The sequence below is a fragment of the Ostrea edulis genome, chromosome 10 (genome assembly GCF_947568905.1).
Source record: "Ostrea edulis chromosome 10, xbOstEdul1.1, whole genome shotgun sequence".
Taxonomy (NCBI): domain Eukaryota; kingdom Metazoa; phylum Mollusca; class Bivalvia; order Ostreida; family Ostreidae; genus Ostrea; species Ostrea edulis.
In genome coordinates this window covers 39,616,609-39,639,626 of record NC_079173.1, presented here as the reverse complement: position 1 = coordinate 39,639,626, position 23,018 = coordinate 39,616,609, and the positions used below count along the sequence as shown (strand labels likewise).

The 23,018-nt window shown below is 36.4% G+C and overlaps 1 protein-coding gene and 1 long non-coding RNA gene across 2 annotated transcripts in view; one reads left to right on the top strand and one right to left on the bottom strand.

The window, feature by feature from the left end:
- Positions 1–399: 399 nt before the first annotated feature.
- Positions 400–16,639, top strand: LOC125666065 (acyl-CoA-binding protein-like). Its single transcript, XM_048899193.2, has 5 exons — positions 400–523; positions 4,424–4,538; positions 7,901–7,963; positions 14,082–14,163; positions 15,675–16,639. The coding sequence occupies exons 1-4, from the start codon at positions 512–514 to the stop codon at positions 14,153–14,155; spliced, it is 264 nt and encodes an 87-aa protein (XP_048755150.1). The 5' UTR covers positions 400–511; the 3' UTR covers positions 14,156–14,163; positions 15,675–16,639.
- The window catches only part of LOC125666069 (uncharacterized), a 26,517-nt gene continuing 4,020 nt past the window's right edge, over positions 522–23,018 (bottom strand). The window contains exons 2-3 of the long non-coding RNA XR_007366493.2: positions 2,368–2,523; positions 522–1,585 (exon numbers count right to left, since the gene is read on the bottom strand). This is a non-coding gene — a long non-coding RNA (uncharacterized LOC125666069). The remainder of the gene's footprint in view (positions 1,586–2,367; positions 2,524–23,018) is intronic.

Sequence of the window (23,018 nt, the reverse complement as noted above, 5' to 3'; positions counted from 1 at the left end):
AATGATATATAAGAAAACCCCACTCTTAGAGTGGTTGTTGTGTGACACAGAAAATAAAGATTAATTTTGCCTTTCAAAGAGTGTGTCTATATCATGGGGACGATGAATATAGGTCCCCTCCCCCTTCCATACCCCTCATTTCTTTTCCTTCTTTTGTGCCCCCCCCCCCCCCCCCCCCCCCACACACACAATATATATATATATATATATATATATATATATATTCAGACTATGTGTAGGTGATTCACAGTACTTTCACGAAATTTATGACTCTCCAAAATTAATCACAGAACCCGGTTGTTCAAAAGGATCCTTATGATTATTATCATTTTTTTTTTATTATTATCATTATTATAAGCATCGTGTTAATATATTTTCCGGAATTTACAGTGCAGAGTCGTTGGTTCCTGCTATTACATAATTTCCGGCAGTCGTCCATAGCATCAAGGTGTGGATTTTGGCGTCGTGTATTGCTCTTTGGACTCTGACACATTCTCCGATATATAGCAACATGAACTCAAAAGTAAGTACTAGAATTGGCCAGTTTTATATAATTTCAAATTTGCACAACGCTGCGGCTTGTAATATTCTACCCACAACGAGAGAATATATATTTAGGCCTCCTGAGTCCTGTATAGCTTGTAAACCTAACTAAGTGGGCGGATCCAACCGCGCGACCGCTTGTACATTGTCATTGTACATACTCCGCTTTATTTCGAGTATTTCATTAAAGCGTAACATGTTTCTTTTTTAATCATTTTTATGCAATGATTATAACTTTGAAACATTTTGAAAAGTGTGTTATATATTTTAAGAACACGTGCCACAGACTGTTACCACAGACATTCAGAGGCGCATGTTAAAGTAAAATAAGAACATTTATAAATGTAAGCCTACTTTAATGTACATGTGTTAGCCATATTAAAATTACAGTGATGTGCAATATTTCTTCATGTTTATCACGGACAAGGATGTGTTCTGTAGGCTAACCCTCCAAAATCAGTATCTATAAAATATGTCCTGGCTATTCAGATTTATATCAGTTGCTCTATTTTGGCCTTGCCATTTGCACTCTGAATACTGTTTTATTTGTAACATTCCCTCAAAAGTTGCATCTTGTACAGGTAAGTTAGTCATCTTGTACAGGTAAGTTAGTCATCTTGTACGTCTTGTACAGGTAAGTTACTCATCTTGTACAGGTAAGTTAGTCGTCTTGTCCAGGTAAGTTAGTTGTCTTGTCCTAGTAAGTTAGTCGTTTTGTCCAGGTAAGTTTGTGGACTTGTACAGGTAAGTTTGTTGACTTGTACAGGTGAATTATTTGTCTTTTCTGTGAGAAACAAAATAGTAACCAAGGTAAAAAATTGCAGGTAGTTTAGATCTCTTTTTTGTGAGAGAAGAAATGGTTATAGAAATGTAGATGTACAATGCATACATGGAGTTCACTTGCTTTCTCCTTCAGTGTGTGATTCTGAGTTTTACCTACAATCACCTCCTTACTTCTAGTGTAATTAGCATTGTCACAGCGAATCACAAGTTTCTTACATCATCTTAAGATAGTTCCACCCTCCTGTGACGTCACACGATTCTACAAAATCAATCATTTGATAAGATTTATGCAAAGCAGGAACATAAATTTTGTTCGAGTCTTTTTCAATAGTTATTGTAAAAAAAACTTTGACATAAAATATTTCAAAAGTCTTAAGCTATGTATGAATAATCAATTATATGTTTTCAAAATATTAAATCCAAGGGCAATAAACCTGTTTTCGTTAAACTATTTATCAAGTCCTTTATGCGATAGATTTCCTTTATTTTTCACAAATGTGTATATTTTCTAAAGAAACAGTTTCATAAAAATTTTATGAATACTATTATATCATTATAACCAGTTTTTGTGAGATTTTGATAATGCTGTTTAAGGAAAATTGCAACTGCAAAAATCTATCGCGGTTTGTGTGCTGACTAATAAAATTTCTATTAATACTGCAACATACCTATTTTGTCATTTTTATTTGTTACTAAAATATATTATTTGAAGAATCAACAATCAAATATAAGGTTGAACCAATAATTCTAGATATGAAGGATGGAATTACCTCAAACATATTAAATGGAAAACTTACTGAAAAAAGGAAAATTGATCAACAGTAATTTTTCAAATATAATTGGAGAAAAAAAATATTCAGAGCTTTCTTTCGAAAGTTTTTATTGATTCATATATCTGTATATTAAATTAGATATTTTGTATTAGGTTTATCTTTCAGAGGTTTTAGATTTTGAAATGAGTGAGTTTATTAGGTAGTTTGTGATGAGTGATATTTCCTGTGCAGAGGTGCAGAGAACTTGACACTACTTCATAACATGTACCTTTAAGATTGGCTAAACGCAAGATGACACTTGCTCCAAGGAAATATTGTTGAGTCGATACTTGATACTTGATATTGCCTGGAGAGAAAATCTACCTCGCCGGTGATTTGCTTATCTGTTTGTATTAGTCATGTCTAGTCGTCTTCATTAATGTACCTGTATAAAATATTATTGATTCAGAGACCAACTCATGTCAGAAGAATGCAAATCATTAGAATAAAATGCAGTTTTAGGTGAAAGCAATCTTGAAAAAAGAAATTAAAACCCCTGCTTGATTCGAGCCCGCGATCTACTGTTCAGCAATCGACGTGCTAACCTACTGAGCTACTCAGCTGGGCAATGATTTTTTAAATGAATCTAATATAGACAAATATTGCTGATATTTATATTTTCATCCATGTTTTAAAAGGAAGTCAGTCATTATGACAATGTAGAGGACCTCCTTAAGTAGCAGCTGATCTAATTAAGATAAAAACCACTGCTACTAACCAGCCCTGTAGGATCTAAACTTCATGTTTTGAGTAGATTGGATAGCAGAGGAGAGATAATAAACACAACAACCCAGAATCAATCTTTCATGTGCATGAATTGACATTTTTAAGCTTTTAGTAATTTCAGATTCTACATATATACATGCATGCACCTGCATTCTACACACATGTATTTAACAGGACGTTGTCTAGTGTTAAACCTAGGATCCGATCTAGAGAGGGCACACACATCATAAGTTCAAAAGGGCACTTTTCGTCGCACAAGACAATTTCGGGGCACTTTCATTGTATCATACTATGATAGTAATAGAATAATCATTTAGCCTCTTTAAAAGTTAATACATGCTGCCTTGATTTTAAACTTTTCATTCAACCTTATGAAATGATTAAGACCAATTGTTTATGTTAACAAATATTTTTTTTAAAATTTAAACGAAAAATGGGCATGGCATGGCGCTATGCTAGTTTGCTTTAGATTTAACACTGTTGTCTCAGGGACATGGCTGATATCCATCTCTTGAGTAAAAACGGTGACTGAAGCAGATCTGTCAAACAGCTTTCTTACTTCTAAGTTACTGAATAGTGTCTTTTAATTTGTCTTAAAAAGAAGTAAAACGTTTGAGAGTGGAAGTATACTCAATGTGTAAACACCACTACATGGATATTAGAGGATAAGCTTTTTTCACAGATTGTACAATACAAGCCAATTTTTTTCAAATTTCAAACAGAATTGTTCGCATTTACAGTGTTTTCCCTAAGAACCGGCCGCCGGCCAAATTGACCGTTTCAAACGATTTTCTGGCCGGTTCAAATATAAAAAATCAAAAAATAATATGTTGTCAATTTCAGTGATGTTGATTTACACGATCGATCTTTGCAAAGAATGTATGCGGTAGCAATTGGTTGGCTATAAATATCTTTCATATTTCTTCCTTGTTTATGTTTTTATCGAGAGCTTTTTGAAACGGCGATTTTGATTGGACGATATTTTAAACTCTCACCTTGCGCGTGAGAAACACATGGCAGTGAAAAATAATGAAGCGTCGAACGAATACATTACATGATTTCTTCCAGTCAAAACATCGCAAAGGTGTGTATTTAACACCACTGTGACTAATTTGTCTGAGGTAAAAATGTTCAACCCTTTGGTATATATTTAAAAATGTAGGTTAAAAAGTGGCATATGAACAAGGGTCATTTTGCCCCCTGAAATGCCTCAGAATGCAGGATTTTGCGTCTAATTTTCCAAAATTTCCATACCCCCCCCCCCCCCCCCCCCTGGCCTGTTACAATTCTAAATGGGCCTGTTCAAATGAAATGAATGGAAAACACTGCATTTACATTGGTGCATTTTACTAAAATTTTAAAGAGTTGTGAGAGGTACTGAAACATGAATTACGAAATAGAAAGTTTAATTGTTTTGATTTGAAAGAGAAGGAAATCAGCCCTGTTGTATACAGATGACCCATGGAAATAAACCCTGTGCATGCTAATGTATATAAAATGTCATTGTTCCTATGTGACTTGTAAGACAAGTTTTGATTGGTTAACTTTTTGTGTTTTAGGAATTCCAGACAGCTGCTGAAGATGTGAAGAAGCTGAAGAACAGCCCATCCGACCAGGACCTGTTAGAGGTGTACAGTCTATTCAAACAGGCCACGGTCGGTGACGTCAACACGGGTAGGTCATCCAAGGTTACTGACTGAGTCAAAGGAGGGCAATAGCCATCTGTGTAAAGATAGATAATGTGATGTTGTATTTCCAGTTACACTATGATATCTGAAACTGAGCAAAACAAAGTCATTGTCAAATTGCTGTTACCAGAAGTTTACTTTCTGTAGTGTGTCTGACCTCGTGAGGTTTTAAAAGAGATTAAATGAATTGGTTGTTTTGGTCCCCCTATGGAGAGAAGAAGAGAGGCATCTTCACTAGCCATGGGTGTTTGGCCCACTCTTCTCCCGGAAAACCATGGCCTAGCAAAGATGATGAGAGGGAGTGGGAAGAAAGTTCAAATCTAATATCATGCTTTAGGATTTGTTTTCCTGCATGGTCAGAAGATATCCATTCCATCCGGTTCTTGTCAAGAGTTACTGAATTATTTTTGTGTTCAAAGCTCATGATTTATATGTGTATAGTACATATGTACATGTACTTAAGAATCCTTTGTCTTCTGGGATCTGGGTTAGAATAGGTCTCCAGTATCCCTTGCTTGTCGTAAGAGGCGACTAAATGGGGCGGTCTTTCAGATGAGACCTCAAAAACTGAGGTCTCGTGTCACAGCAGGTGCGACACCCTCCCTGCTCAATGGCCATATGCGCCGAGCATAGGCCGAAATTTTTCAGCCCTTCACCGGCAATGGTGACGTCTCCATATGAGTGAAATATTCTTGAGAGGAATGTTAAACAATATTCATCAATCTTATGACATGATCCTTTTTGTATCCTACATTTATATAGCATTGAAGTATATATACATAAAATAAAATGTATTTAATATTGAATGATTCACAGACATCAAAGTGTGCAATCATGAATTTGCGATTAGTTTGTTTATCACGAGTTTTTACACGTGTGTTGTAGCAATAGGAAAATAAAAGCAAGTAATTTTATTTTGTGAGTGTTGCTTGTCGCAAAATTATGTGATGATGAATTCTTCACACATTTTTAGGAATATACAGAATCTAGAATGTGTTTTTGCTTTTCCTGAAAATGAAAGAATTATCAAGCAAACACTGTATTTCAGCTTTGCTGAAGAAGAGAGTTATTCCACGACTGGTGTGGCATTTCGGTGAATAGTGTGTGTTAATATTGTACACTTCTGGCAATTTTATTTTATTGCGGTGAAGGCATTCTTTTCACAGATGATTTTAAAGTTCTCTTGAATGACTTGTACTGTTTTCAGGATTCAGATATTAATCAAAACTTTTATGATATTAAATCTCTTTCTAATGAAAATCTGTATGATTGTGTGAAATTTGGCTATGCTCAGAGCTCACATCTGGGTTTTTCTGTCATAAACACAGTTTTAAAACATGATGAAGAGTGATTTCTGTGTTTTAAGATTTGTGCTTTTTCTAAGGGTGACCTGGAGTTTGTATTTGGCACTAAGATCGTGGCCTTCACACAGTTTTGCTGTTATTGATTAAAGTCAAAAATAAAAAGAATTTCCAAGTGACCAACTTTGAATTTTAACATGTTTAAAGTTCAGTTGCTTGCCATTGTAAGTTCCATTGTAGGCATATATACTTGGATCAAGTTATGAAATATATGTTAAATTTTCATTTCAAAATGCCAACTTAATTAAATTTTTCCTGTTTAATGCTTGTGATTGACTGGGAATGGAATCTTGTGCTGGCCCTGTCTGTCCCTGCTTAATATGTCGAGCTGTCTATCTGTCTCCCAATCCATCATTTTCTGAATGATCTTTCTGTGGTATGTACTGAAGAAATAAAATTTCATTTTTGAAAATAGTTGAGGACATAAACTGCAACACTTGGTGTCAGCTTTCTTCATTAAGTACGCTAGTACTTCAGGATAGTGTACATTACAGTATGCTAGTGTAAAGTGTCACATTTCATACCCTTATGTATGTTCATAAAAGAAATTCATTTCTTACATTTACATTCTACCTTTTTATGCCCGGGAATCGAAGATTTGCGGGCATATAGTTTTTGATGCACCTGTCTTTCTGTCTGTAGCAAAAGACTTTAACCTTGGTCATATCTTTAACCCATTAGAGGAATACATGTACCTTTCATATCTGGTCAGGTGTATTTTTTGTAGCAAGACTTTTTACTTTGACATGGAAATCTTTGATCTGGAGACCTTAGCATTGACTTTTGACCTTCTTTCAGAAAATTTGAATATATTAAACCATATCTTTTTAATTGTAAAGGGTATTTTTTTTTTTTAGCTCACTTGAACTGAAGGCTCAAATGAGCTTTTCTGATCAAAATTTGTCCGTTGTCTGTCGTCATTGGCATTGTAAACTTCTCACATTTTAATCTTCTTCTCCAGAACCGCTATTTCAATTTCAACCAAATTTGGCACAAAGCATCTTTGGGTGAAGGGCTTTCAAGTTGTTTTTTTTTCAAATGAAAGGTCATGCCGTCTTCAAAGGGGAGATAATCACAAAAATGCAAAATTAGGGTAAGGTCATTTAAATATTTTCTAAGAACCACTGGGCCAGAGGAGATGAGATTTACATGAAAGCTTCCTGACATAGTGCAGATTCAAGTTTGTTCAAATCATGACCTCCGGTTGGGGGGGGGGGGGGGGGGGGGGCACAATAGGGGATCAAAGTTTTACATAAAAATATATAGGGAAAATCTTTAAAATATTTTTCTCAAGAACCATTGGGCCATAGATGTTAACATTTACATGAAAGCTTTCTGACATAGCACAGATTCAAGTTTGTAAAAATCATGGCCACCAGAGGTAGGTTTGGGGCACAATAGAGACTAATGTTTTACATGCAAATATATTTGGAAAGTCTTCAGATATGGGCCAAGGTGACTCAGGTGAGTGATGTGGCCTATGGGCCTTTTGTTATATTAAGCATGTGCATTTTTTGTGAGAAGACCTTTCCATTGATACCAGATTTGTTGACCTTTTGACATTGACCATTAACCAAGTTTTGGGAATTTTTTAAATACTTTAGCCTTGGTCATATCTTGCAACATAAGTGGTACAGCTTTCATATTTGGCATGTGTATTCCTTGTTACAAGACCTTATTCTCATGAAGATGCAGGTCGCAGATCAGAACCTTTGGCAAGCTTAGATGATTGGTCCGATGTGTGATCTGTAAGTGATTCGACATCTTGTGTGGTGGATTAAAGGCCACTGGGCAGTAAAATAAGCCAACTCACAAGCATGGTGTTTCAAAAATACATCATACTGCGTCCATAGAATTGGCTTACCCCTTGTGGATAAAGCTCACAAACAATGACCATATTCAAAGAGACAGAATAAGAAAAAAATGATAACAATTTCACGTTCAGTTGAAGAGATGAGATGATAATAATTCTGAATTACTATTTCAGCCCGCCCTGGAATGTTAGATTTAAAAGGCAAAGCAAAATGGGATGCATGGAACGGCAGGAAGGGTAGGGTTACAGCTTTGTAATTTACATCGCAGTACATTTTTTTTCAACTTGCTGTTTTCTGCCTATTTTCATTTCAAGTTTTATCTTTCTATTTGTACGATTAATTTGTTATGTAATATCCAAGTATAACAAGATGTCTCCAACATTTGGGGTAGTATTACAAACTTTGACCTATGTTATAGACTCATTCTATGCAGTGAGAGTTTTTTAATGGTGTCAACAGCTATTGTTGCATATTTAAAGAAGGGCACGTCCCTTTCATTTTTTAAGTTGGACGACTGGTGTGCAAACTGTCACTTTCTTATTTTATGACTGTTTTGTTGACCCCATGTTAAGCCAATCATAAATCAAGAACACTGCCACTGAAATACTGTAATGGGGCAGTGACTGCTCTGTAATGAGATAGTGACTACTCTGTAATGAGATAGTGACTACTCTGTAATGGGATAGTGACTACTCTGTAATGAGATAGTGACTACTCTGTAATGGGGCAGTGACTACTCTGTAATGAGATAGTGACTACTCTGTAATATGGCAGTGACTACTCTGTAATGGGATAGTGACTACTCTGTAATGAGATAGTGACTACTCTGTAATGAGATAGTGACTACTCTGTAATGGGGTAGTGACTACTCTGTAATGGGGCAGTGACTACTCTGTAATGAGATAGTGACTACTCTGTAATGTGGCAGTGACTACTCTGTAATGGGATAGTGACTACTCTGTAATGAGATAGAGACTACTCTGTAATGAGATAGTGACTACTCTGTAATGAGATAGTGACTACTCTGTAATGGGATAGTGACTACTCTGTAATGAGATAGTAACTACTCTGTAATGGGGCAGTGACTACTCTGTAATGAGATAGTGACTACTCTGTAATATGGCAGTGACTACTCTGTAATGGGATAGTGACTACTCTGTAATGAGATAGTGACTACTCTGTAATGAGATAGTGACTACTCTGTAATGGGGTAGTGACTACTCTGTAATGGGGCAGTGACTACTCTGTAATGAGATAGTGACTACTCTGTAATGTGGCAGTGACTACTCTGTAATGGGATAGTGACTACTCTGTAATGAGATAGAGACTACTCTGTAATGAGATAGTGACTACTCTGTAATGAGATAGTGACTACTCTGTAATGGGATAGTGACTACTCTGTAATGAGATAGTGACTACTCTGTAATGAGATAGGTACTACTCTGTAATGAGATAGTGACTACTATGTAATGGGATAGTGACTACTCTGTAATGGGATAGTGACTACTCTGTAATGAGATAGTGACTACTCTGTAATGAGATAGTGACTACTCTGTAATGGGATAGTGACTACTCTGTAATGGGATAGTGACTACTCTGTAATGAGATAGTGACTACTCTGTAATGAGATGGTGACTACTCTGTAATGGGGTAGTGACTACTCTGTAATGGGGCAGTGACTACTCTGTAATGAGATAGTGACTACTCTGTAATGTGGCAGTGACTACTCTGTAATGGGATAGTGACTACTCTGTAATGAGATAGAGACTACTCTGTAATGAGATAGTGACTACTCTGTAATGAGATAGTGACTACTCTGTAATGGGATAGTGACTACTCTGTAATGAGATAGTGACTACTCTGTAATGAGATAGGTACTACTCTGTAATGAGATAGTGACTACTATGTAATGGGATAGTGACTACTCTGTAATGGGATAGTGACTACTCTGTAATGGGATAGTGACTACTCTGTAATGAGATAGTGACTACTCTGTAATGAGATAGTGACTACTCTGTAATGGGATAGTGACTACTCTGTAATGAGATAGTGACTACTCTGTAATGAGGTAGTGACTACTCTGTAATGTAATTTCAACCAAAGCTGGCACAAAACATCCTTAGGTAAAGGGAATTCTAAATTGTTAAAATAAAGGGCCAGGCCACCTTCCAAGGGGAGATAATCAAGAAAAGGTAAAAATAGAGTAGGGTCATTAAAAGATCTTCTTCTCAAGAACCACTGGGCCAGAAAAGATGAAATTTATAGATAAGCTTTATTAGGTAGTGCAGATTCTAAATTGTTAAAATCATGGCCCCCGGGGGTCGGATGGGGCAACAATAGGGGGGTCAAAGTTTTACATACAAATATATAGAGAAAATCTTTAAAAATCTTCTTCTCAAGAACCACTGAGCCAGAAAAGCTGAGATTTATATGAAAGCTTCCTTATATAATACAGATTCTAAATAAATCAAGAACACTGCCACTGAAATACTGTAATGGGGCAGTGACTGCTCTGTAATGAGATAGTGACTACTCTGTAATGAGATAGTGACTACTCTGTAATGGGATAGTGACTACTCTGTAATGAGATAGAGACTACTCTGTAATGAGATAGTGACTACTCTGTAATGAGATAGTGACTACTCTGTAATATGGCAGTGACTACTCTGTAATGGGATAGTAACTACTCTGTAATGAGATAGTGACTACTCTGTAATGAGATAGTGACTACTCTGTAATGGGGTAGTGACTACTCTGTAATGGGGCAGTGACTACTCTGTAATGAGATAGTGACTACTCTGTAATGAGATAGTGACTACTCTGTAATGGGATAGTGACTACTCTGTAATGGGGCAGTGACTACTCTGTAATGAGATAGTGACTACTCTGTAATGTGGCAGTGACTACTCTGTAATGGGATAGTGACTACTCTGTAATGAGATAGTAACTACTCTGTAATGAGATAGTGACTACTCTGTAATGAGATAGTGACTACTCTGTAATGGGATAGTGACTACTCTGTAATGAGATAGTGACTACTCTGTAATGAGATAGGTACTACTCTGTAATGAGATAGTGACTACTATGTAATGGGATAGTGACTACTCTGTAATGGGATAGTGACTACTCTGTAATGGGATAGTGACTACTCTGTAATGAGATAGTGACTACTCTGTAATGAGATAGTGACTACTCTGTAATGGGATAGTGACTACTCTGTAATGAGATAGTGACTACTCTGTAATGAGATAGTGACTACTCTGTAATGTAATTTCAACCAAAGCTGGCACAAAACATCCTTAGGTAAAGGGAATTCTAATTGTTAAAATAAAGGGCCAGGCCACCTTCCAAGGGGAGATAATCAAGAAAAGGTAAAAAATAGAGTAGGGTCATTAAAAAATCTTCTCAAGAACCACTGGGCCAGAAAAGATGAAATTTATAGATAAGCTTTATTAGGTAGTGCAGATTCTAAATTGTTAAAATCATGGCCCCCGGGGGTCGGATGGGGCAACAATAGGGGGTCAAAGTTTTACATACAAATATATAGAGAAAATCTTTAAAAATCTCTTCTCAAGAACCACTGAGCCAGAAAAGCTGAGATTTATATGAAAGCTTCCTTATATAATACAGATTCTAAATTGTTAAAATCATGGCCCCTGGGGGTCGGATGGGGCCACAATAGGGGATCAAAGTTTTACATACAAATATATAGGGAAAATCTTTAAAAATCTTCTTCTCAAGAACCACTGAGCCAGAAAAGCTGAGATCTATATGAAAGCTTCCTTATATAATGCAGATTCTAAATTGTTAAAATCACGGCCCCCGGGGGTCGGATGGGGCCACAATAGGGCATCAAAGTTTTACATACAAATATATAGGGAAAATCTTTAAAAATCTTCTTCTCAAGAACCACTGAGCCAGAAAAGCTGAGATCTATATGAAAGCTTCCTTATATAATGCAGATTCTAAATTGTTAAAATCATGGCCCCCGGGGGTCGTATGGGGCCACAATAGGGGGTCAAAGTTGGTTTTTTTTTTCGTTTTTTTTTTTTTTTGGTTGTTTTTTTTTTTTTGATATAGTGCAGATTCAAGTTCGTTAAAATCATGGAACCCGGGGATTGAATGGGGCCTCAAGGGGGGCATCAAAGTTTTACATACAAATTTATAGGAAAAATCTTTTAAAATCTTCTTCTCAAGAACCACTGAGCCAGAAAAGCTGAGATTTATATGAAAGCTTCCTGATATAGTGCAGATTATAAATTGCTAAGATCATGACCCCCGGGGGTCGGATGGGGCCACAATAGGGGGTCAAAGTTTTACATACAAATATATAGGAAAAATCTTTAAAAATCTTCTTCCCAGAACCACTAAGCCAGAAAAGCTGAGATTTATATGAAATCTTTCTGATATAGTGCAGATTCAGGTTTGTTGAAATCATGCCCCCCCCCCCCCCCCCCCCCCCCCCCCCCCCGGGTAGGATGGGGCCACAATAGGGGATCAAAGTTTTACATACAAATATATAGGGAAAATCTTTAAAAATCTTCTTCTCAAGAACCATTGGGCCAAAGTTCATATTTACATGAAAGCTTTCTGACATAGTGTAGATTCAAGTTTGCAAAAACCATGGCCTCTAGGGATAGGTTTGGGGCCATAATAGGGACTACGGTTTTACATGCAAATAGATATGGAAAATCTTCTGATATGGACCAAGGTGATTCAGGTGAGCGATGTGGCCCATGGGCCTCTTGTTTTGTTGGTTTTTGTTGTTTTTTGTTTGTTTGTTTTTTTTTGACCAAATGAACTTACTTTCTTTTTTTGTTGTTGTTGATGTTTTACATTTACAGGATCTTTGTACAAACGAGAATACCAGTGTTATAAAAACTTATAGGGTAAAAAGATGGTAGAATTTAAAAAAAGAAAAATTATTATCTATAAGATAATCTTTAATTCTAGTTGGTAGAAAAATTTTATTTTAAAACACAAAAAAACCCCATTTTTTATGTCTTTAATAAAATTTAAATTGGTTGCCATGGCAACAAAAATGTATATTGAGTAGTTTTACAAGGTTTATATCAGAAAACTTCAAACATAATATTTGGACCATAAACATTTAAGAAACCACATAAAATTACTAACCACCAGGCTTTGTTTCCATGGTAACAGATTAAAAAGAATTATTTCATTTATGTGATTTGTTACTTTGTTTTATAATTGTAAAACTTTTTGAAGAGTGCATTGAGCATTTTCATGATCAAAATACAGTTCCAAATCACAAAACCTTGACTTGACTTGTGAGGACGTGGTGTTTTAAGCCTCGAACCAAGCGAGGGTTCCCTTCTGCCCCTGTCTGAGGTACTAAATTTCCCTGCCCTTTAGAAGCTGCTGTGGGAATCACTAGGGGCAGTGACTACTCTGTAATGAGATAGTGACTACTCTGTAATGGGATAGTGACTACTCTGTAATTGGGCAGTGACTACTCTGTAATGGGATAGTGACTACTCTGTAATGAGATAGAGACTACTCTGTAATGAGATAGTGACTACTCTGTAATGGGGCAGTGACTACTCTGTAATGGGGTAGTGACTACTCTGTAATGGGGCAGTGACTACTCTGTAATGAGATAGTGACTACTCTGTAATGAGATAGTGACTACTCTGTAATGTGGCAGTGACTACTCTGTAATGGGATAGTGACTACTCTGTAATGAGATAGAGACTACTCTGTAATGAGAAAGTGACTACTCTGTAATGGGATAGTGACTACTCTGTAATGAGATAGTGACTACTCTGTAATGGGGTAGTGACTACTCTGTAATGGGGCAGTGACTACTCTGTAATGAGATAGTGACTACTCTGTAATGTGATAGTGACTACTCTGTAATGGGGCAGTGACTACTCTGTAATGGGGTAGTGACTACTCTGTAATGGGGCAGTGACTACTCTGTAATGAGATAGTGACTACTCTGTAATGAGATAGTGACTACTCTGTAATGAGATAGTGACTACTATGTAATGGGATAGTGACTACTCTGTAATGGGATAGTGACTACTCTGTAATGGGATAGTGACTACTCTATAATGAGATAGTGACTACTCTGTAATGAGATAGTGACTACTCTGTAATGGGGTAGTGACTACTCTGTAATGAGATAGTGACTACTCTGTAATGAGATAGTGACTACTCTGTAATGGGGCAGTGACTACTCTGTAATGGGACTATTTTTATCAATGTTATATGAGAAGTCTTTTTTCGATCATTTAAGATATCTTTATATAAGGTTATATATATTCACATATTTATGGATGCTTTGTACACTTGCCTTGATCTGCACCATTTATTGACCTTGCATTTCAGGAATGAGTAAAGAGGACGCAGAACAAGCTTATATAACTACAGTAGAACAAATGAAAGGAACTTATGGATTTTAATGAACAAGGTATAGTTTGTTATTAATGTTGGAAGAGTTATGGCCCTTTGGCATTTTATGTAGTTTAGTATGTAGATGATACAGTGGAGGATTATTAAGATGATTAGCAATGTGATGATAGTTATGAAGGTTGCCTTTAAGCCCTAGTGAACCTAAGGAAAAACACCGGTGACATAATTCCTGAAAACTCTTAATTGGGGTAATTCTGACAAATTCTTCGATTAGATTTCAATCATCAAGACCCATTTTGATGTCATGAAAATTAGATTTTCAAGGGTTTGAAGGTCAAAGACTTGGTGATGGTCAGATGAGGTTGTTAAATGCATGGAATAAAGAAAAATAATCAGAAGTTGATTCAAAATCACAAGACTGCATGTTTTATCACATGTTGAATATACAGCACATAGACGGGGGGACAAGCGTCTTAATCATAAATGCTGAAGTACAGTGCTCCCTTAACAAATTCACCTTCACCATTACTGATTATTCACTTAGCAGTCAAAAGAAATTAAATTACATCATTTCTTTGGTCTGCGTTCTGTATAAACATTTAGGTGATATTGAGTTTTATTCAGCCATTATTTGTAATTAACCTGACCACCTGAATGCCTTGTTCAATCCGTCACACTTCACTGCACCTCTTTTGAAGCACTGGGGCGTTTGTGAAAAGCAGTGGCATATGGCATTATGCAGGGTTGGGATTATATATGTAATGAGGATGTTAACATGGGAAGAAATTTGTCCTGAAGGATTTTCAGACAATAGGCAGGATTGGCATTATAAGGGGGCAGGATATTGAGGAAGCACTGTGTGTGTGTGTGTATTGTCATCGGTATTGGAATCACTGTGTGTGTGTGTGTATTGTCATCGGTATTGAAATCACTGTGTGTGTGTGTGTATTGTCATCGGTATTGAAATCACTGTGTGTGTGTGTGTGTGTTGTCATCGGTATTGAAATCACTGTGTGTGTGTGTGTATTGTCATCGGTATTGAAATCACTGTGTGTGTGTGTGTGTTGTCATCGGTATTGAAATCACTGTGTGTGTGTGTATTGTCATCGGTATTGGAATATTGTACCGTATTATCAGTGTAGCCTTCACTAGTGAAATGGTTTAAGGTAGCTCACTACACTAAAGCTTATACTCTGTTCTGTAAGACACCACGTCACAAGATGGCAATTTAAATGTTTTGTGACATTATTTGTATCGATCGATGTGTTTTGTCTATCATCGTAGATGAGTGGTTAAATAATTGGGCTGGTGAACCGCAGATCTCGAGTTAAAATCCCGCAGTCTTTTATTCAATTGTGTTGAAATAATTTGTTTGAAAATCATGTTTTTATACAGATTTGTATATTTTTTGCCATTTTGGCATATATACTTATTGTATATCACCATATCTTTGATAATCAAATCATTTCGTACTGATTTGAGAAACTATTTCTGGGTGTAGTGAGCCCTCAACAGCAAACTGTTCATGTTAATCATTGATTTCTGATTTTTTTTTTTTTTTAATTACAGATGTTGGACATAGCTCAGCAATCAACAGCTTAGTGATCAAGTGGCATAGTCATTGGTGTTCATAGACAACTCTAAGACTCAGTTTCATATGAATGTTATAAGTGTTTTATACTATAAGTACCGTGATTTAATGTAGTCAATCATGTTAATCAATGCCCTAGTATGGAAAATTTTGTCTACAATTTTTGGAGTAACTTTTTGTTTTGTAGATATTTTAAACATTGAATATCTGTTTTATAAAAAAGGTTTCAAAAAGCTTACAGTTTTTGCTACGACTTTTACTTGAAATCCAGAAAACAGGATTTTTTAATTTCCATGTTAAGAAGAATACTAAATCTTCCACACAAGTGCTTGTATGTCAATGACATACTCAGGCTGTATGTAGGATATTTATTAAACTAGAAAATAAGCTACTTTAAAAAACCTTTTAATTGATTTTTAAACAACATGATACTATCAAACTTTTAGGCGTAATGTCTTTGTGTGTTGTTCATTTCATCAACATGGTGCTTATGATATAAGCAGATGATTCGTATGTGATTTAATTTATGATTTGTGATTCATTTCCTGCACTTTTACAGCTTTTATTAGCACTTTTTCATTCATTAATTGTACATGTTTGATTATTCTGTTTGATCATTGGTCAAATGGATATGCAGTATTAGTGATCTCTGGGTGAAGGGCATTTAATTTGGTTCCACTACCCCCCCCCCCCTTTTTTTTTTTACAATTTAATTTAAGTACTGAAAGGCGCCTTTAATTTTGTAATGTAGAGTACTTTAAGATTTAGCCATCTTGTCGTGATATCGGGCAATTTGGGCTCTGGACATTAACGTTAACCACACTGTTTAAAACAGCATTGTGTCATTGTGGGAGGGAAAAAACACCAGAAAACCATGACAATGATCATTTTACTGTGAAAATCTTTAATAGAAGATGAAAATAAATCAAGAGACTTTATTAAATTGATTTTTGTTGTGTTTTTCAACTGGGTACATTGTATCAGTGAGGTAGGTAAAATCTGAGATAAAGGGTAAAAGATTGTATATTGTTTAACGTCTCTCTTGAGAATTTTTCACTCATTTGGAGATGTCACCATTGGCATTGAAGGGCTACAAATTTAGGCCTATGCTCGGCACTTACAGGCTTTGAGTAGGGAGGGATCTTTATCGTGCCACACCTGCTGCGACACGGGACCTCGTGGCTTTTTTTTGTGGTCTCACCGGGAGGTCCGTCACATTTAGTCGCCTCTTACGACAAGGTACATTCAAAATGACAATAGTAAGTGAAATGAGAATGAAAGTATTCTTTTGTAGAGTCATTCAATTCAAATTACATGTGTTTATTTGAACTGTGTCGCGGTTTTAATTGTATATATCTTGGAATTCATGGCTTGTAAAACTTTTTGTAAAACCGTGTACTCACAAATTCAGTTTGATTTACACTAACGTTTATCATCAAGCCACACCATAGGTTACACACCACATCTGTTTACAGTACCACCCCATAGGTTACACACCACATCTGTTTACAGTACCACCCCATAGATTACACACCACATCTGTTTACAGCACCACTCCATAGGTTACACACCACATCTGTTTACAGCACCACTCCATAGTTTACACACCACATCTGTTTACAGTACCACCCCATAGATTACACACCACATCTGTTTACAGTACCACCCCATAGGTTACACGCCACATCTGTTTACAGTTCCACCCCATAGGTTACACACCACATCTGTTTACAGTTCCACCACATAGATTACACACCACATCTGTTTACAGTACCACTCCATAGGTTACACGCCACATCTGTTTACAGTACCACTCCATAGATTACACACCACATCTGTTTACAGTACCACCCCATAGGTTACACACCACATCTGTTTACAGCATCATTTAGCTATTTAAAACCGCTTTATAGCAAATGCTTTGAAAATATTGAATGGCTTACTGTGGTAGATATTTTTAGGACACCTGCGTCACTTAGGTGACCTTTTACTGTTCTTCGTCCGTCGTCGTGTAGCGTTGGACCTGTTATAACATTTTTACAGTTTTGGTGTGAAGCATCTCTAGGACAAGAGGAATATGCCTTACCATCCCTCGGACCTCAGGAGTCGGGCCAAATATGCTAGTCAAATGGACCGTATCTCTGCTCCCACACATTTGTGGCGAAAACAAAATGCATCCACGAAGCTATATGTACCTGAATTATGAAATTCATGACCCCTGGTTCAGGGGTTCAAGTCCTACGCCAGGGCCGATATGACTATATGGGGAATATATGTTAAATCTTAGAAATCTTCTTTACTTTCATAAATATTTGAAGAAGAAAAAACCCACAACTAAATGCACGATTATAGGGTTATATAGTGAGCATATATAAAATCTTAGAAAAATATTCTTCTCTACTTTCATATATACACTATATATTTTAGAAAAACTTAATGCATAGCTATGATGTCCATGAAGCCCTCTATCAAAAGTTTGAAATTCAGGACTCCTGGGTCAGGGGTTCAGGCCCTAGGGTGGGACCAATATGGCCATATAGTGAAATTGTACTACATCTTAGAAAATCTTTTATATTCTCGTATATACATTTGAAAAAACTAAATGCATGACTGTGATGTCCATGAAGCTGCCTACCTGTGACATCCGTGGCTCCTGGGTATGATAAAAATGCATAAAAGATATTTTCTGTTCTCTACTTTCACAGGCATGGTATATAATTTAAATGCATGATTATGATGTATGCAGTGTCCTCCCCTTAATTAAATTGTGAAATTCAGGGGTTCTGGGGAAAGGGGGGGGGGTGTCAAAATGATTGTTTCAATGTTTCCTTTTTCTGTAGCATTGCATGCATATTTTTAAAGACCATAAATATTTGCACAAAGGGCTCATATTGAGGCTTAAATGCAAATGTGAGACACCGGGCTATGTATAGGCTATGGTACTCAGATGACTCTTAAGGTCCATGGGCCTCTTGTTTTAACAGTTCATTTCATATCACCACTTGGGATAAAAAAGATAAATTAGTATTTTCTGTGCAAGATTATCTTTTTATCTTTGGAATGCCATAGATCAAATTTCCTGGGTGTCCATATCAGTAACAATAATTCAATAGTACATTATTCAATCACCCCTAATATAATACGTGTAAGGGGTTTCTCATCGGCATGTAGGAGTTGTCTTTCTTTGAATTGTCGAGGCGATGTGAATCCAGATGCACGTCTTAACGGAGAGGGGACGCATTGTGAGATCGGGGACCTAAGGGGTATCTTGAAATCCCAAGTGGACCCAGGGGAATGTACGTATACGGTATTTCAGTGTTTCGGGCATGTTTCTTTAAAAATGTCGGGAAGGAGGCGGGGCGCTGGATCGGCTACTGGATTACCAATAAAATCTATGTTTTACATGCTTTTGTCATTCAGAAACTTTTTTGGTTTTCTCGTATATGAAAAAAAAAAAACCCAAAAAACCAACCTCAGTTTTAGCATTATTTTATGCCTTTTTCTATTTATTTATTGTTCTTTGTTTTAGTTTGCTTTTATTGTTTTACACGTGAAGTCTTAATTCGAGAAAGAGCATAGATACAAATGTACAATAATAAATGAATAATGTATTTTGATTACTTTCTACAAATTTCCTCCAAATTAGGAAGTTTCCTGGACATGTTTTAAAAGCGCTTTAGGCGATGCTATACTGATCAAACAAATGTCTGAAAGTAATTGAGTTTAGAAGTAAAAGATAAGTTTCATTTTCGAAAATACACTATTATCCCGAGCATACAAAACGTACCAAGGCGACCAAACGTGCTGTAACAGACCAAACCAAACGTGCCGTAACAGACCATACCAAACGCGCCGTAACAGACCATACCAAACGTGCCGTAACAGACCATACCAAACGCGCCGTAACAGACCATACCAAACGTGCCGTAACAGACCATACCAAACGTGCCGTAACAGACCATACCGAACGTGCCAAGGCGACCAAACGCGCCGTAACAGAGATACATGTAAGATGATTTTAGTGAAAGTGGAGGTAAAAATCAGATAGTGGAGTTTTGAAAGCTTAATCAAATAACAGTAGATGTAAGTGTATTATTATTTAATTACATAGGGGTTTGCTGTGGTTTAGTTTAGTTGTATTGTGAATAATCCATATATATGATGTTTCCAAATAATTGAAATAGTTTTGAAATTTATTAAGCGATTTTTATTTTAAATCATTGAACACATCCCTAAACGAATTAAAGATATGTTAAATTAAATAAATGAAAATAGATTGATTCAATTCATTTACAAATCTGTCAAATTTTTCTTGAAATATATCCATCTTTAATAGAACCCCCCCCCCCCCCCCCCCCCCTATATAGATTAATAGTCAAATATTTGAAAATATTGAGTTAGGAAATATTTCATGTTTTGTAATATTTGAACTTATTTTTGATTAATTAGACCCATCTTCACGTAATTGAACATGAGTATAAGTAATTAAAGATAAATTTTGTTCAGTAAAAGATAGCTTCAGTTATATAATCTCAAGTTGGTTCATTTAAATAATATCAAGTAAAATAGATATGTTCAAGTTAAAATAGTGGAAAAGTACAGATGGTTTTATTTGATTTATAAGTAGATGTAACAAAACTAAACCTTAATTTTTTTTGTAGAAATATTACAAAGTATAAACATCTATCCTTAATCTAACTTCACTCATTTTCAATAGAGGTCAAATTATTGTAGTTGAGGTACAACAGGGGTTTGTGTTCGCATCCCCAAAACTTTGAAAAAGAACAGTAGCAAAGGGAACCGCATAAACCGAGGTCCCGTGTCACAGCAGATGTGGCACGATAAAGTTCCCCTCGCTCAAAAGCCGGGCTTCACATTTTGGAAACTTTATCATCTTTTCAAAATATCTAAATGTTTGGTCTTTATTTTATTAATTATTAAAAAAAAACACCAACCAAATACTTTCAATTATAGTTCTAAAACAAACATCCATTACTCCATACGGTACACATTTGCTTTTAGTTACAATGCAATACTAGTATGTCATTGCACCAGTTGCTACGAATGTTAAAAGTGATCGCACAACAGGCAACATAAGTAAAATGGTCACTAAATGTTGCGCCACAGAGGCGACAGATATCCATGAAGTCTTCCGGACGATCAGGGAGAAATTTACTTATGAACTTGCACAAGTGGATCTGTTAACAGTTCTTAGGAATTCTCCAGAAGGAAGATGGATCGATCTCACTGAAGATTGCGAGAAATCTTGAGAAATCTGTGTCATTCACCATACGACAACGTCTAAGATCTTTGTGTTTTATATTGGATATGGACCTCACAATGTTGCTCTAAGATGATTTGGAAGGGAAGAAGCCGGTGGCTACCCACTCGTATAGGAATTCAAGATTATATACACACAGCAGTTGAGGATATCTGGAACAAATCCTCGCTGGTAGTTTGCAAGGTTTACCAAAAAGGAGAATAACCGGACCAAAAAAATCTTTAGCAAGACATCAGAGTTCACACGACACAGTCGTCCAAAGGACAGGGGTTCTCTTACGTCTACTTCCACATTGATAGGAAGGACGTTGAAAAGGCTTTCGCAGAAATCGGATCTCATTTGACATGGAAGATTCTGTGCGGATTTGCATATGGAATATTGAAAGACATGAAGGCGTTGAGAATCTGTTGCTGACAAATTATTTCAGAGTCCACAGCCGTACAATACGGAAGGTAAGACAGATTATTCCAGAGTTCACAGCCGGTCAATACGGAAGGTAAGACAGATTATTCCAGAGTTCACAGCCGGTCAATACGGAAGGTAAGACAGATTATTTCAGAGTCCACAGCCGTACAATACGGAAGGTAAGACAGATTATTCCAGAGTTCACAGCCGTACAATACGGAAGGTAAGACAGATTATTCCAGAGTTCACAGCCGTACAATACAGAAGGTAAGACAGATTATTCCAGAGTTCACAGCCGTACAATACGGAAGGTAAGACAGATTATTCCAGAGTTCACAGCCGGTCAATACGGAAGGTAAGACAGATTATTCCAGAGTTCACAGCCGTACAATACGGAAGGTAAGACGACGGATCTATAAAGATGAACTAAAGTTAATGGGTTAAGGTAGGGGGTCCAATATCTGTAAGAGCATAAAAGGAATTTCTTCCTTATCTGCAGGCAGTATTTATCTGGTCTGATAAAGAACAGCTTTTGCTGACAAAAATACGTAAATTATTACAAGAGTCCACACAGGGAACTGGATGGTCTCCTAAAGTCCAAATGTGGTCCTGATTAACTTTATTGCCCTTTGGTCGGAAACAAAGAGTACAAGATTTGCACGCGTTGAATTTAAACCGCCATTTTCTCGAGTATTCGTCTACAATATTTAACATACTTTGTAGAGGATTAGGCGATAAACCTATACAGGAGATATCATCTGCCAATGAGGGACAATTGCTTGCAACATTTAGTAGCCTAGTGCACACCAAAGATTGCTCTAACGTATCAATTAATTCATTAACAAATACGAAATATATAAGCGTAGACAATACACTACCTTGTCTAACACCTTGTGGAACAGAAAACCATCTTGACTGTGGTTAACAACACTAGCACTAGAATGTTTTTCTATGACAATCTTTGATAATAGGCCAGAGTTTACTTGTTAACCTAATTTGTACAATTTGTATTAAAGACCGTGCCTCCAAACAGTATCAAAGGCTTTAGAACTACATGTATCTAATTTTTAAAAAAGCGTACATAAACAGTACTACCATGTTCTAAATGATAGCATATTGTTTCTTGTAGGTTAAATGATACAGTTAAACAACCTTTTTTTTGAAAACCCTCTTGTTTGTTTGGAAAAGCATGAACATGAAGAATATATTTCTTAATTGTATCATTCAAAACACTTTAAAAAATCATAAGGAAGCATGCCAGTGATGCAACTGGTCTGTAGCTGTTGGCAGATGTCCTTGTGTATCTCCTCCTTTGTACAGGGGAACTATAAGTCCTTGTTTCCAAGCCCAGCCTGGACGTGTATGAGAGTTGAAGCCGGAGTGTGGTATTGTATTTTTTTCAGAGTCTAGAAGAATACAGACTAAATCATTGGAGAATACAATGGTATCAGACACAGACTGGATATTACGCTGCATTAAGTCTTCGGTGACTTGGTCCAGACGAGTCTTGTAATTCGCAATTTAGCATTAGAAGTTGCCTTATACCATGCTGGTAATTGTGTATTACACAAAAGTAAAGAATGTTGTGGACATTTAAGGTCTGAATCTGTGAGTACGAGCAACGTCACCGCAAGTG